Source organism: Sinocyclocheilus grahami, unplaced genomic scaffold (genome assembly GCF_001515645.1).
Source record: "Sinocyclocheilus grahami isolate Dianchi unplaced genomic scaffold, SAMN03320097.WGS_v1.1 scaffold72.1, whole genome shotgun sequence".
Lineage (NCBI taxonomy): Eukaryota > Metazoa > Chordata > Actinopteri > Cypriniformes > Cyprinidae > Sinocyclocheilus > Sinocyclocheilus grahami.
Window position 1 is genome coordinate 1,688,261 of NW_015505251.1, and position 13,586 is coordinate 1,701,846.

At 38.4% G+C, this 13,586-nt stretch overlaps 1 protein-coding gene across 1 annotated transcript; it reads left to right on the plus strand.

Moving 5' to 3' along the window:
• The first annotated feature begins 322 nt into the window (after window positions 1–322).
• On the plus strand, window positions 323–13,226 carry LOC107585596 (pre-rRNA-processing protein TSR1 homolog). The gene is made up of 15 exons (XM_016272683.1): window positions 323–520; window positions 988–1,091; window positions 1,183–1,411; window positions 2,512–2,646; window positions 2,763–3,211; window positions 4,988–5,138; window positions 5,895–6,070; window positions 7,070–7,299; window positions 9,201–9,360; window positions 10,007–10,117; window positions 11,005–11,137; window positions 11,365–11,481; window positions 11,918–12,058; window positions 12,155–12,229; window positions 12,946–13,226. Exons 1-15 carry the CDS (start codon window positions 403–405, stop codon window positions 13,122–13,124), a joined length of 2,508 nt encoding a protein of 835 aa, XP_016128169.1. The 5' UTR covers window positions 323–402; the 3' UTR covers window positions 13,125–13,226.
• The last annotated feature ends 360 nt before the right edge of the window (window positions 13,227–13,586 follow it).

A 13,586-nucleotide genomic window follows, 5' to 3' on the forward strand; every position in this document is an offset into this window, starting at 1 on the left:
AAGTATACATTAAAGTCAGAATGAGAAATACTACCATGATGGTGCATACTAACAATTGTCATTAAATACCTTACAAATTCATTACAATATAAATAATATATTAACAAATAAAAACATTAATGTTTTTCCCACACATTATTGTATTTTTATAAAAAATAACTTAATAATGCTAAAAAAAAATATATATAAATTTTTTGCGAGTAAAAATATTATTTGACAGTTTTCATTTCATAAGCTTCACTATAGGTTTAGCTGAATCCGTTCCATCTATGCGAGGAGGCTGCAGCGGAGCAACAGTAGGTGGCACGCGCGCACTTTATTACTCAGTGACGATTCTGCAGAAGGAAAGCCAGGCGCGTGGATATGACGTCATTAAAGTTTACATGTGCGGCATGACAGAAAATGGCTGCAGAATGCGAACAGCAGCAGGCGCACAGACCTGGAGCTTATAAACAGAAAAACAAACAGCACAAGCATGGAAAACACCGAACTAAAGGCGAGATCGGGCGGGAGAACAAGGGTATGTCTGATTAGTTTATCAAAAAACACACACGCGGGAACCGTCACGTGGGCAATGCCTGTCTGACTGAACACGTGTTTAAAGACCCGAGACATGATCAATGAGACTTTATATTTTTAAGTTATTTATAAGTTTTTCTGTGCATACAGTTTATACGTTTAAATTCAGCCCTGCTGACAAAAGCCAGCCTAGGATGCTTGATGGTCTTAACTGATTAAAGCTGGTCTCAAGCCTGAACTGTGAAAAGTGCCCAAAGCCTCACTAAAACCAGCCTGACCAGGTTGAGAGACCAACAGACCAGCTTAGTCTGGTTTAAAATGTTTTTCTTTTCACTATTGGCTGTAAAGGTTTCTCATAGACACTGTTCTTGCATAAAAATTCTGGTTCGTTTGGTGTCAGTCATAAATAGCACAATGCATTAATGTTAAGTGTAAGAAAATAAACATGACTCTATACATCTTAAATAGGTAGAGTTGCTGTCATGGCTCTCGCCAAGAAACAGAGAAGAGAGATGAGGAAAATGGACCGTCGAAACAAAGCCAACCAGCTGCGACGCAACAAAAAAGACTCGGTAAAGTAAACATTATAGTCTTTTATGGGGGTTGCAGACTGGAGATTAGCTGACTAACACATCTCTTTTTGGGTGTTGATGATGGTGGCAGGTGCTGACAGAGAAAAGGAAGCTGGGCAGCAGGGATGGACCCCCTCATCTAGTGGCAGTCATAGCCCTTCACGCAGGAGTGGATGCTGGGGCTGTCACAAAAATACTGAGAGGTGAAGGAGTTGGTGGTGTGGTGCATGAAGATCAAGGAGTCATTGGGGCCAAGGACAGTTTTGGTCTCGTTCTCCCCCGCTTTAAACGGAGATTAATTTTCTACAGGCCAGACACAGGTAAATAAGTGCTAACGATGCACAGTGGAATTTCAAATGTCTGACACTATACTGCCGTTGCTCCAGTCTTAAGTGCTACATGATCCTACAGAAATCATTCTAATATGCTGATTTGGTGCTCAAGAAACACTATTATTATCAATGTTGAGAACACTGGTGCTGCTCAATATTTTTTTGGAAATTACGATTCATGCATTTATTTAATATAGAAATCGTTTGTAACATTATAAATGCCTTTAATGTCACTTTGAATCAATTTAATGAGAATGTTTTCTTCCAAAAAGTGTAGATATTTAAGAAACGTGTATGAATTTAATTGCATTGCAAAGTTGAAGTATACTAATTATGACAAGACATCTTTGATTTATTTATGTAATAATAATATTATTTTTTTTAGTTGATGTATGAAGTCATTAACCATTTTGTAAAATGATTTGCAAAAGTGTGTTTGTATTTAAGGATGCACTATGTATAGATACTATTATCTATACAATTCCAGACAATTCCAGAGACCCACAGAAAAAGAAAGAGGTGCAGTAGAAGATGTACAGATAGGACACAGGTTAGCAAGATTGTGTTGCCGTCTGCGAGTAATGTGAGCGCGATGTTGCAAGACAACCGGAATGTATTGAAAACACTTGATAGAGGTGGAAGGGAGAGGACAGAAAGGAGTGTGCAAAAGTAAAAATTAGAGTACATAAGTGTATTGCCTGGATTCGTTGCTCGGGTAAAGTCGCAGGTCTTTACACTCGTAGGTCTTCACACAAGGGCTGAACGCTTCCGCTGGCGCCTCCGCTGACAGTATATTATATAGACTTATTATAGTTTAATAGCCCTGTTAAATGTAGTTTTTAGCAAATCTATCTCTTTCTCTCTCTCTCTCTCTCTCTGTGTGTGTATATATATATAATTTAATTAATGTTTTATTTTAAATGAATGTGGGCAAAGTTGTATAGAATTTTTTATTATTTATTTTTTTTAATTAACATCGGTGTTATATTTTCTTTGTTTTTCTTTATAGTGCAAGTGTAGCTTAAGAAGGAACATCCACTTTGCGCTATGATTAAAGGTTGTAAAAATCTTGTTTTGTCTCATTCCAGCTGACTTGCATGCACTCCTGGATGTGGCAAAGATTGCAGACAGTTTGATGTTTGTGTTGGAGTCGACTTATGGTTGGGACAGCTATGGAGAATACTGCCTGTCCTGTCTCTTTGCACAGGGCTTGCCAAGTCATGGTAAGATATTTTTGGAAACGATCAGTTGTGCAGTTCAGCAGTCATTATGCACAGATATTTAATAGAATGTCACAATTGACCAATCAGAATCAATTCTTTTCCTCTTTGCACTGCAGCACTGGTGTGTCAGGGAGTGGCTGATCTAGCAGTGAAGAAACGCACTGAGTCTCGGAGAGTGCTGTCCCGATTGGTAGAGTCTCATTTCTCAGATGCGCGTCTCTTCCCTGTGGACAGCGAGCAGGATGCTAATCTATTGCTGAGGCACCTGTCGGCACAGAAGCAGAGGCGGTTGGGCTTCCGCTCTCGCCGCTCGCACCTGCTGGCTCAGAGAGCCACATATATACCGAACACCAGCCAGAATGGGACAGGGGGCCCAGCCACAGGGTTAGGGACCCTCTGTGTGTCAGGATATATTCGAGGCTCTCCTCTGCAAGTCAACAGGCTGGTGCATATCACAGGTCATGGAGACTTTCAACTTAGCCAGATCGATGCTCCTGCAGATCCTCTACCTATTGTGACAGCAGCTTCTCGACTGGTGAAGCCAGGACGAGACGTCGAGATGATGGTTTGGAGGCTACTATTTTGTTGTAATAGGGGTTTATTGTCATTTATTTGTTCATCATTTCATAAGAGGGTTTGGAACTCATCAGTCAGTATTGGGGAAAGTTACTTTTAAAAGTAATGCATTACAATATTGCGTTACTCCATAAAATAGTACTACTAATTATGTTACTTAGTTACTTTTTATGTAAAGTAATGTGTTACGTTACTTTTGCGTTACTTTTTAAATCTGGACAGGGCTTGCTTGTTTGTTTTTAAAATAAAAGTTATATTTTTGGCTAATATAAAAGCCTTTTCACACCAAAAGTGAAATGAATAAGCCTCAGGCTGAAGGGAAAGTAAATTTACGTCTGTACAGTAGAATGCAGAAGAAGAAATTTCAACACTTCAGCAATAAAAAAAGACACACAAATGTTTGTCTAGAGTAATTTTTGCTTATTAGTTTGGTTGAACTGGATCATCTAAGGTCAGAAGCAAAGACATTGGTTAATAGAATGGGATTAAATACATAAAGGATATTTAGTGCTGTTTAACATTTAATTATTGCAGGTTCAATAATGAGATTAATCATATTCTGACTTGCATTATTTTTATTCATTTTGAGGAATACTGAATCTGTGTTTTTTTTTTGTGTGTGAGTGAGATGAATTAATGCATATATTTATTTTTAGAACTACAGTAACATCTTCTGATTTCTCTCAACATGGGGATAGGAGAGCTGTCAATCAATAAATTGGAAAAAAAAAAGTAACTCGAATACTCTCTTGTAGATTAAAAAGTTATGCGTTACTTTAAAAAAAAAAGTGAAGTGACTTGACATGTGACCAAGTATGGTGACCCATACTCAGAATTAGTGCTCTGCATTTACCCATCCAAAGTGCACACACACAGCAGTGAACACACACACACCCGGAGCAGTGGGCAGCCATTTATGCTGCGGCGCCCGGGGAGCAGTTGGGGGTTCGGTGCCTTGCTCAAGGGCACCTCAGTCGTGGTATTGAAGGTGGGAGAGAGCGCTGTACATTCACTCCCACCACCTACAATCCCTGCCGGTACGAGACTCGAACCCACAACCTTTGGGTTATGAGTCCGACTCTCTAACCATTAGGCCACAACTTCCCCAACTAGTTTTTTTTACTAGTTTTTACTAGTTACTTGTAATGCGTTACCCCCAACACTGTTATCAATGTGCAACTTGTTCATTCATTTATTCATAAATTGCAAGTTCAGCACCATATCCTAACCAGGCTCAACAAGTGAGAAAAGCAGTGATTCTTAAACCCTTTGACTCCAAGGCCCCCTATTGTCCACAACAATATTTGAAGGAGGCCCACTGCCTCCTTAATTTGAAGACTTAATGATTCCCTTAATATTAATGGCCTCCTTAATTAATGGTTTAATTAGAAGGATTTATTATTATTGGTGTGAAGAATTAAGGATTTAAAAAAATGTTTTATTCACAATTTGTAACTGACAAGATATTTTAGAAAAAGTATATTTATTGTAAAAATGCCTATGGCAGTTATCCTAGTCTAGAAATAACACTTTTATAATTAATTTAAATGGTTGAGAAACACTGAATAAAATCCCCCAGTGAAAACTCATTGGCCAATTATATTATGGTTGCCTGTAATTTTGTGCTATCATGTAGTATTTCTACTTTAATTGTGGACTGACTACTTGCCTGATGCTGAAGACTTTATTTGTGGTACCTGATTGATTTATGGTAAGATGTTTATTGGTTTATTTTTCTTTCTTTTTCTTTGTACGTGTCCTGTAGGATGGTGGTAATGGGGATATGAATGGGGATGTTCGGGTGTTGATGAAAGCAGACCCTGAGAAGAGGGCGAGTTTGCAGGTGGAGGCAGAAGTGGATCCCATGGATGGGGAGCAAACGTGGCCCACAGAAGCAGAGCTGGAGGAGGCAGAAGGTACTTTATTACCCTGTTCAAACCAGGTGTATTATTGAGAATTAAAACTATTAAAAACATTGTTAATTGAAATAAAATATAAATATTGGATAAAAAAAACTGCAAATAAAAAAAAAAAAATGTTGCCTTTGCAACTAACTGTAATAAGTTGAAGTTCAGACTTATTTTCTGGAAAATAAATTAAAACTGAAATGGAAAATAAATTAAACATAAATAGTAATATTCAAGTAATACTAAAAATGAAATTATTTTAGTATTACTTGAATTATCATATATAAATTATAGTAAAATAACATTGCAATATTGCAGGATCCAGTAGAAATTAATATATCTGCTCCATCTCTTATGAGATAATTTAGTCAAGTGTCATCAAGATGGAGACGTTAATATTAGTGTGAGTGGCTTCATTGTTCTATATGATTTGTGTCTGCCCACATACAGGGTATAAATGATTGCATTCAAAGCGAGTTCAGATCATACTTTGATAACTTCTCATCTTGTTCATGATATGACGCATAATGCACTGCTGCAACTCGTATACAAAGACTTTTCTCCTCCAGAATATTAGTTTTTAGCTCTGGAAAATTGATGGATTGTCAACACAGAATGGCAATACATCTCATTTGTGGTCAGTGCAACCCACCAATAGCAGCAGGAATGTATACTAGTGACCTAAATTAATAGATCTAAAAAATTATTTATGGACAATACTGATATTTTGCAAACTATTGATGTGATCTATTCATTTATATTCAGAGGCCAGAAAGAAAAGGAGAGTGATGAAAGTACCAAAGGGGACGTCTGACTACCAGGCCACATGGATCATTGATGATGTTGAGCAGGAGGAGGATGATAATGACGTTGACAGCTGTGATGATGATGATGAAGATGGGATGATGGAAGATGAAATGGATGGTGATAATGAATCTCAGGTGGGTTTTTACTATTTTGATACAGGGCAGTCACAGGTTTTTGATGTGATTTTTCCATACCATACAATACCATAATTTTTTTTTTTTACTTGATATGTATGACCCAGGTGAATTGTGTAAATCGAAAGGAAACAATTTTGTTATTGTTTGGGGGGGGGGGGGGTTCGATGTTTTCCTTGTTTTTCGTCTTTAGCTGATCACATGCCTGATTGTAGGTTTCTTTTTATTCTATAAACAATGACACCTCAGACCCTGGGAAGAAAGCAGGTTTTGTTTTGTATATTTGTTGCTATGGCAGCCTGCGAGGTGGCAGCAGAAGTGACCAATCAGGAGCAAGCTTGGCAAAAGCGGGTTAAACCCAAGACTGCCCGATAATGATTGAAGGTCTAAATAAAGTCAAAAGGATGAGATGGAGGGTGGGCACAGTGCGGGCGGAACAGTGCATACGTGACTGCGCTTCGTGGTGGAGAGGCACTGTTTGTTTTCTCAATGTCTGCTGCTTGGCCTTAGTGCCAGGCACATCGACGCAACAATAGTGTTTGGAGAGGGAGTCCCGAGAGAAGCCTTCAGTCTTCCTGCTCTTTGGACAGAACTTCCTGTCGAGACTTGTGGAGGGGGCGGCCATTTATTTATACCAGCTGGGCTTGAAAGAACAAGGGGAAGCTTGACAAGTATGGAAGCTCTGGTCCATTTATTTTCTTTAATCATAATTAGCATGCGTTTGAAGTCTTGGGGCGCACCAAAGGAGACTTTTCAATGCAAGATGTTAACAATAGGGAAGTGGTACTACAGATGATTACAGAGATTATTTTTATTACTGCATCTGCGATTGTTCTGCAGGTTGACCCCACAGGGGGGGTTAATGCACCCCAGCGGTATGTCTTGTCCTTTTCCCCATCTCAGTCTTCAAAGAAGTGGCGTGTTTTGTTTGGGTTTGCTAGACTCTATGTGGATGTATGTCTAGAGAAATGTTTTTACATGCTTCTCTTCCTCTCTAAGGATGCTGGGTCTGAATGCGCTTCTGAAGGAGACGATGACGACAGAGAAGAAGAAGAAGAAGAGGAGGAGGAGATCAGTTCCACCGGACGCACCGGAGCCGATCAGAAGTATGACGAAGGCATGGACGAGGCCGAGGAGGGAGAGGGACTGAGGAGATACAGAGAGGCACGTGCCAATGAGATGTTCCCTGATGAAGTCGACACTCCCCTAGATGTCCCAACCAAGACACGGTAAGATGCAGGACAGTTCCAGCCATGTGCCTGTCCATGTTTGAAATTTTAAAAGGAAACTTCGCATAAAAATGAAAAGTCTGTCTTATTTTATTCACCCTTATGTTTTTGTTTTGTCCATGGAACACAACAATGACTTATGAATGAGATCTTTTCCATATGATGACAGTTCACAACCTTTAGGGATGAGCAGATATTAAAATTTGCCGTTAATGATAACTGATAATTATTTGCATTAGGGATGCACCGATACTGGTATCGGTATCGGGCCCGATACTGAGCTCCTGTACTCGTACGCATTAAAATGCCCCGATACCACACAGCATGTGATAAGTGCCATATTCAGACAAAGAAACACCAACAACAGACAGCAGAATGGAGTTAAGGATGTCTACTATGAAGTATATGTATGCAACGAATATAACGTTAAACTTTCAATATTAACGCCTGTATAGCTGATGTGCGCGAGCTGATAAACAAAGCACGCTGAGTGGATTGAGCGCGGCGGCGCAGATGCGCGAGCTTGTCGAGTGAATATACCTTTCTCACAGACATCACTGGAAAGCTTGTAGTTCGGTCGGATATGTAAAAACAAGTAAGTAAAACAATGCACAAGTTACTTAATGGTAGGGAGAGAGAGAGAGCGCATGCACTTCTGTTGTGTGATCTTTGATGTTCACTCACTTTGCACACTTACACATCATTTGGATTAAAACTAAATCGTAAAAATAAGACCATTTATAGGGGCATTCACTATAAACATAATTTATTTTCAACCTTAGGCATACACGACTTTCTGGCGAAAGTGAATCTAGTAGCTTGTGTGAAATGCGCTAGGCTGTACTATTCTGCATCAGTACAAATACGTGCACGCGTTGCGCGTGTTGTGCTTGCTTGAGTGCTTCTGCATTATATGAGAGGCTTTGGAATATAAATCGCAGCACGTTTCAGATGAAAAAACGCGACTTCTATTTCTGAAAATATCACAGTTAGGAGATGTATAACGAGTGGTTCCCTACATTATTACAGCAAATCACATGATTACAGCCGCTGCAATGGAGCAGTTCTAATGCTATTAAATTAAAGATGATGTACCATAGAGCAAAAAAATGAACAGTGAAAGTAATAAAAACTTAAAAAGTACCAAAAATAAAAGTATCGGTATCGGGCGAGTACTGGAAAAAGTGGTATCGGTGCATCCCTTATTTGCATGTTATGGCCATTTATTAAAATTCAGTACTGTTTGGTTAAAATAAATGAAAATTAAATATTTAATTAAAATATCACCGTTTTAATGTTCACTATGAAAATTTGGATGATTATTTGGATATCTGCTGTGTGTTATTAAATATAACAAATATAATAAAAAAATAAATAATTAAGTGTTTTAAAAAGTGAAATGAGTGTTAGATGATGTTAATCTAAATGTTAAAAATAAGCACACATGAATAATATCCAGTATGGGTAACCCCAACTGTATTGGTTATTTTTTATATATAGCTTTATATTACCTTTCAAAAGTTTGGGGTCAGTTTTTCATGCTTTGAAAGTCTTTTATGCCCACCAAGGCTGTATTTATTTGATCAAAAATACAATAAAACAGTAATATTTTATAGTATTAATACAATTTAAAATAACTTTTTTTTTTGATGACACAGCTGAATTTTCAGCAGCCGTTACTCCAGTCTTCAGTGTCACAAGATCATTCAGAAATCATTCTAATATGCTGTTTTGATGCTCATGAAACATTTCTTATCAATCTTGTGCTGCAAAGAAATCTTGGTAACATTATAAATGTCACTTTTGATAAATTTAATGCATCCTTGCTAGAAAAAGCCAAACTTTTGAATGGTAGTAGATTAGTGTATGTATCTGCTGACTGGTCTGTTCTGTACGTTCAGATTTCAGAAGTACAGAGGTCTGAAGAGTTTCCGTTCCTCCCCATGGGACCCCCTTGAGAATCTGCCTTCCGACTACTCTCGCATCTACCAGTTCCAGAACTTTGAGCGCATGCGCCGCCGAATACTAGCAGATGCCGCTAGTGAGGAGGAAGGAGCAATGGTTTGTGTGGGGGGGAAAGGGGTGTTCTTTAGAGAGTTCTCACGAATATCTTGGCTTTGTCCCAGAAACTGTGGTGTTTCACTGTTACCAAAGGAATTTTATTTGGAAATCCACCTTTTATTCCTGCAGGAAGGCTGGTACGTGACTCTTCATATTGTGGATGTTCCTCCCTCAGTAATGGAGAGCTTGATGCTCATGAAAGATTTCTTATCAATCTTGTGCTGCAAAGAAATCTTGGTAACATTATAAATGTCACTTTTGATCAATTTAATGCATCCTTGCTAGAAAAAGCCAAACTTTTGAATGGTAGTAGATTAGTGTATGTATCTGCTGACTGGTCTGTTCTGTACGTTCAGATTTCAGAAGTACAGAGGTCTGAAGAGTTTCCGTTCCTCCCCATGGGACCCCCTTGAGAATCTGCCTTCCGACTACTCTCGCATCTACCAGTTCCAGAACTTTGAGCGCATGCGCCGCCGAATACTAGCAGATGCCGCTAGTGAGGAGGAAGGAGCAATGGTTTGTGTGGGGGGGAAAGGGGTGTTCTTTAGAGAGTTCTCACGAATATCTTGGCTTTGTCCCAGAAACTGTGGTGTTTCACTGTTTACCAAAGGAATTTTATTTGGAAATCCACCTTTTATTCCTGCAGGAAGGCTGGTACGTGACTCTTCATATTGTGGATGTTCCTCCCTCAGTAATGGAGAGCTTTCAAACCGGCAAACCATTAGTTTTAGTGTCCCTGCTACCACATGAACAGAAGGTACTTACAGCTTGGAGGATTCTTGAATATTTTTTATAAGTAATTACTTATTATCATATCAAATTTTCCAAAAGGGTTAAATGTACTAGTGATGTTTGTGTTTTGAAATACAGTAGTACTATGCTGTTTTGATGCTCATGAAACATTTCTTATCAATCTTGTGCTGCAAAGAAATCTTGGTAACATTATAAATGTCACTTTTGATAAATTTAATGCATCCTTGCTAGAAAAAGCCAAACTTTTGAATGGTAGTAGATTAGTGTATGTATCTGCTGACTGGTCTGTTCTGTACGTTCAGATTTCAGAAGTACAGAGGTCTGAAGAGTTTCCGTTCCTCCCCATGGGACCCCCTTGAGAATCTGCCTTCCGACTACTCTCGCATCTACCAGTTCCAGAACTTTGAGGCGCAGCGCCGCCGAATACTAGCAGATGCCGCTAGTGAGGAGGAAGGAGCAATGGTTTGTGTGGGGGGGGAAAGGGGTGTTCTTTAGAGAGTTCTCACGAATATCTTGGCTTTGTCCCAGAAACTGTGGTGTTTCACTGTTACCAAAGGAATTTTATTTGGAAATCCACCTTTTATTCCTGCAGGAAGGCTGGTACGTGACTCTTCATATTGTGGATGTTCCTCCCTCAGTAATGGAGAGCTTTCAAACCGGCAAACCATTAGTTTTAGTGTCCCTGCTACCACATGAACAGAAGGTACTTACAGCTTGGAGGATTCTTGAATATTTTTTATAAGTAATTACTTATTATCATATCAAATTTTCCAAAAGGGTTAAATGTACTAGTGATGTTTGTGTTTTGAAATACAGTAGTACCGTTCAGTTCAAAGGCATTCTTTTCACAAATGATTATAGTCAGTATTGAAATAATTGTCTATTTTGCAGATGTCAGTGATGCATATGTTGGTGCGGCAGCACCCGAGCAACACAGAACCAGTGAAGTCTAAAGAAGACCTGGTGTTTCAGTGCGGTTTCAGGCGCTTCAGAGGTTCAGCCATCTTCTCACAGCACACTTCTGGTAATAAGAGATCATCATGTTCTTCATATTTATACATCTTTCTTGATAGAATTGTTCAGGGCTATGGTTGATTTGTTTCTGAATAAGTCGTGTCAGTCTAAAAATAAGATCTTTGGGTAAATTATCCTTTTAAACAAGTTTTTTTGTTTTGTTTACATGTATCTGACAGGTTTAAGTCCTAATAAATGCCTTTAATGATATTAAATCAGTTTTTTTTCGGTTTTTAGCTGATAAACACAAGATGGAGCGGTTTCTGCGTCCTGATGCTCCTACAGTGATGTCTGTCTATGCCCCCATTACCTTCCCCACCGCTGGTGTTCTGGTCTTCAAACAGAGAGACAATGGTGGGGAGAATCATACAAAACATTTGAACTCAAAAACAAAAGAACTGCCTTCACCATAACAGCATGTGGTAAAACTTTTTTGTTTTACCTCTACCACAGGTATGCAGGACCTGGTGGCCACAGGTACCTTTTTTTGTTTTGTTTACATGTATCTGACAGGTTTAAGTCCTAATAAATGCCTTTAATGATATTAAATCAGTTTTTTTTTTTCGGTTTTTAGCTGATAAACACAAGATGGAGCGGTTTCTGCGTCCTGATGCTCCTACAGTGATGTCTGTCTATGCCCCCATTACCTTCCCCACCGCTGGTGTTCTGGTCTTCAAACAGAGAGACAATGGTGGGGAGAATCATACAAAACATTTGAACTCAAAAACAAAAGAACTGCCTTCACCATAACAGCATGTGGTAAAACTTTTTTGTTTTACCTCTACCACAGGTATGCAGGACCTGGTGGCCACAGGTACTCTTTTGAGCTGTGATCCTCAGCGTGTGGTGTTGAAGAGAATCGTGCTGAGCGGACACCCTTTCAAAATCAATCGGCGCTCTGCTGTGGTCCGTTACATGTTCTTTAACAGAGGTGAGAAGGAAGGCGTTAGTCATTTCCTCTGTTTACCTTTAGATGTGTGTGCAGAGATCTAACAATGTCCAACATTAAAGCATTTCTCTTTTGCAGATGATATTCTGTGGTTTAAGCCAGTAGAACTATGTACAAAATGGGGACGAAGAGGACACATCAAGGAAGCATTAGGTAAGAAACAAAATATTCATTGTGGAGAAAATATTTAACGAACTGACTATTTACTAGCGTTTTGATCAGCAAGACAAACAGCTCAAAGATTTTAATACATATTCAACCATTTAGATCGCAAGACATTTTTACATGATTTTTTTTATGACTATAATTAATTGTATTATTAAAAAAATTATTATTATTATTATTCATTGATGATGATTACTATTATTATTAATTGTTGATTATTTTTAATCCAGAATTATTATTATTTATAAAATAATTAAGTTTAATCATTGTCATTAAGTCATAATATTTGACTAATTATTACAAAATAATTTGGTGTATTAAATTAAGTTTATTATTAATATTATTATCATTATTAGTAGTATTATTAATTATAAAATAATTATACTACTACTTATTACTACTATTTGTTTCTTTTAAAATACATTGCTCTTGCCATGAAAATAGCCATAGATGCTGGTATGGCAATAAAAATAAACGTGTAATAAATGCAAAAGTAATCAGTATTGTTCTTAAATAATACTGCTAAAAGAATATTGGTAATTGTATATCAAATATACAAAAAATATAAGGACTTTAAATGATTGTAACAAAATGTACTAGCTGGTCTAGTTTTAAATTGGGGAGAAAAAGGAAGAATGTGGAATGTTAGGTACCACTGACTCAAGAGTATGTTCTGACTCACTTTTATTTGTGTGCTTTGGCAGGTACTCACGGCCACATGAAGTGTGTATTTGACAATCAGCTGCGCTCTCAGGACACAGTGCTGATGAACCTGTATAAGAGGGTGTATCCACCCTGGACCTACGACCCCTATGTCCCCGCCTCTCTGCCCTGGGTCAAGAGAGAGCCGCCACCGGCCCTCTGTGACATTGACATGGAGTAGAGGCAGGATGGAAGCATAACATGACAGTGACTGCCTGTGTCACAGGATACTCTGATATTGATTCTCTGTGCTCTAATTGACAATTAAATGTCTATATATAATTTCTGTGCTGTGTTTAGTGTTCTTAAAGCATTTTCCATAAAAAGATCCCTCAGTGGCCACTAGATGGCAAACACGTATTAGTGGAAATGGTTTCCTTTTACAGACATGAAATGTTAATGTCTTTTTGAGGCAATCTGACAAGTCTGGGATGTTTTTAACCAATGTCATTACAAACATAATGGCATTGCTTATTTACAACCTCGGGTTGACAAATCAACCCATGAAAGATTTTCTCACAAACACAAAAAAATGTTGTTAGTCACTAAACGCATGCTTCGCGTTGCGGAGTAGCGCAGAACTAAATTCCAACCTAAACCCAAAGTGAGAGCGTCTTGTGATTTTATGAGGGAGGCAGTGGCG

Coding starts and splice junctions, on each gene's coding strand:
- LOC107585596 (XM_016272683.1), top strand. CDS start 403: ATGGCTGCAGAATGCGAACAGCAGCAGGCGCACAGACCTGGAGCTTAT. Junction 7,300..9,200: donor GATGTCCCAACCAAGACACG/GTAAGATGCAGG, acceptor CTGTACGTTCAG/ATTTCAGAAGTACAGAGGTC. Junction 11,138..11,364: donor CTTCTCACAGCACACTTCTG/GTAATAAGAGAT, acceptor TTCGGTTTTTAG/CTGATAAACACAAGATGGAG.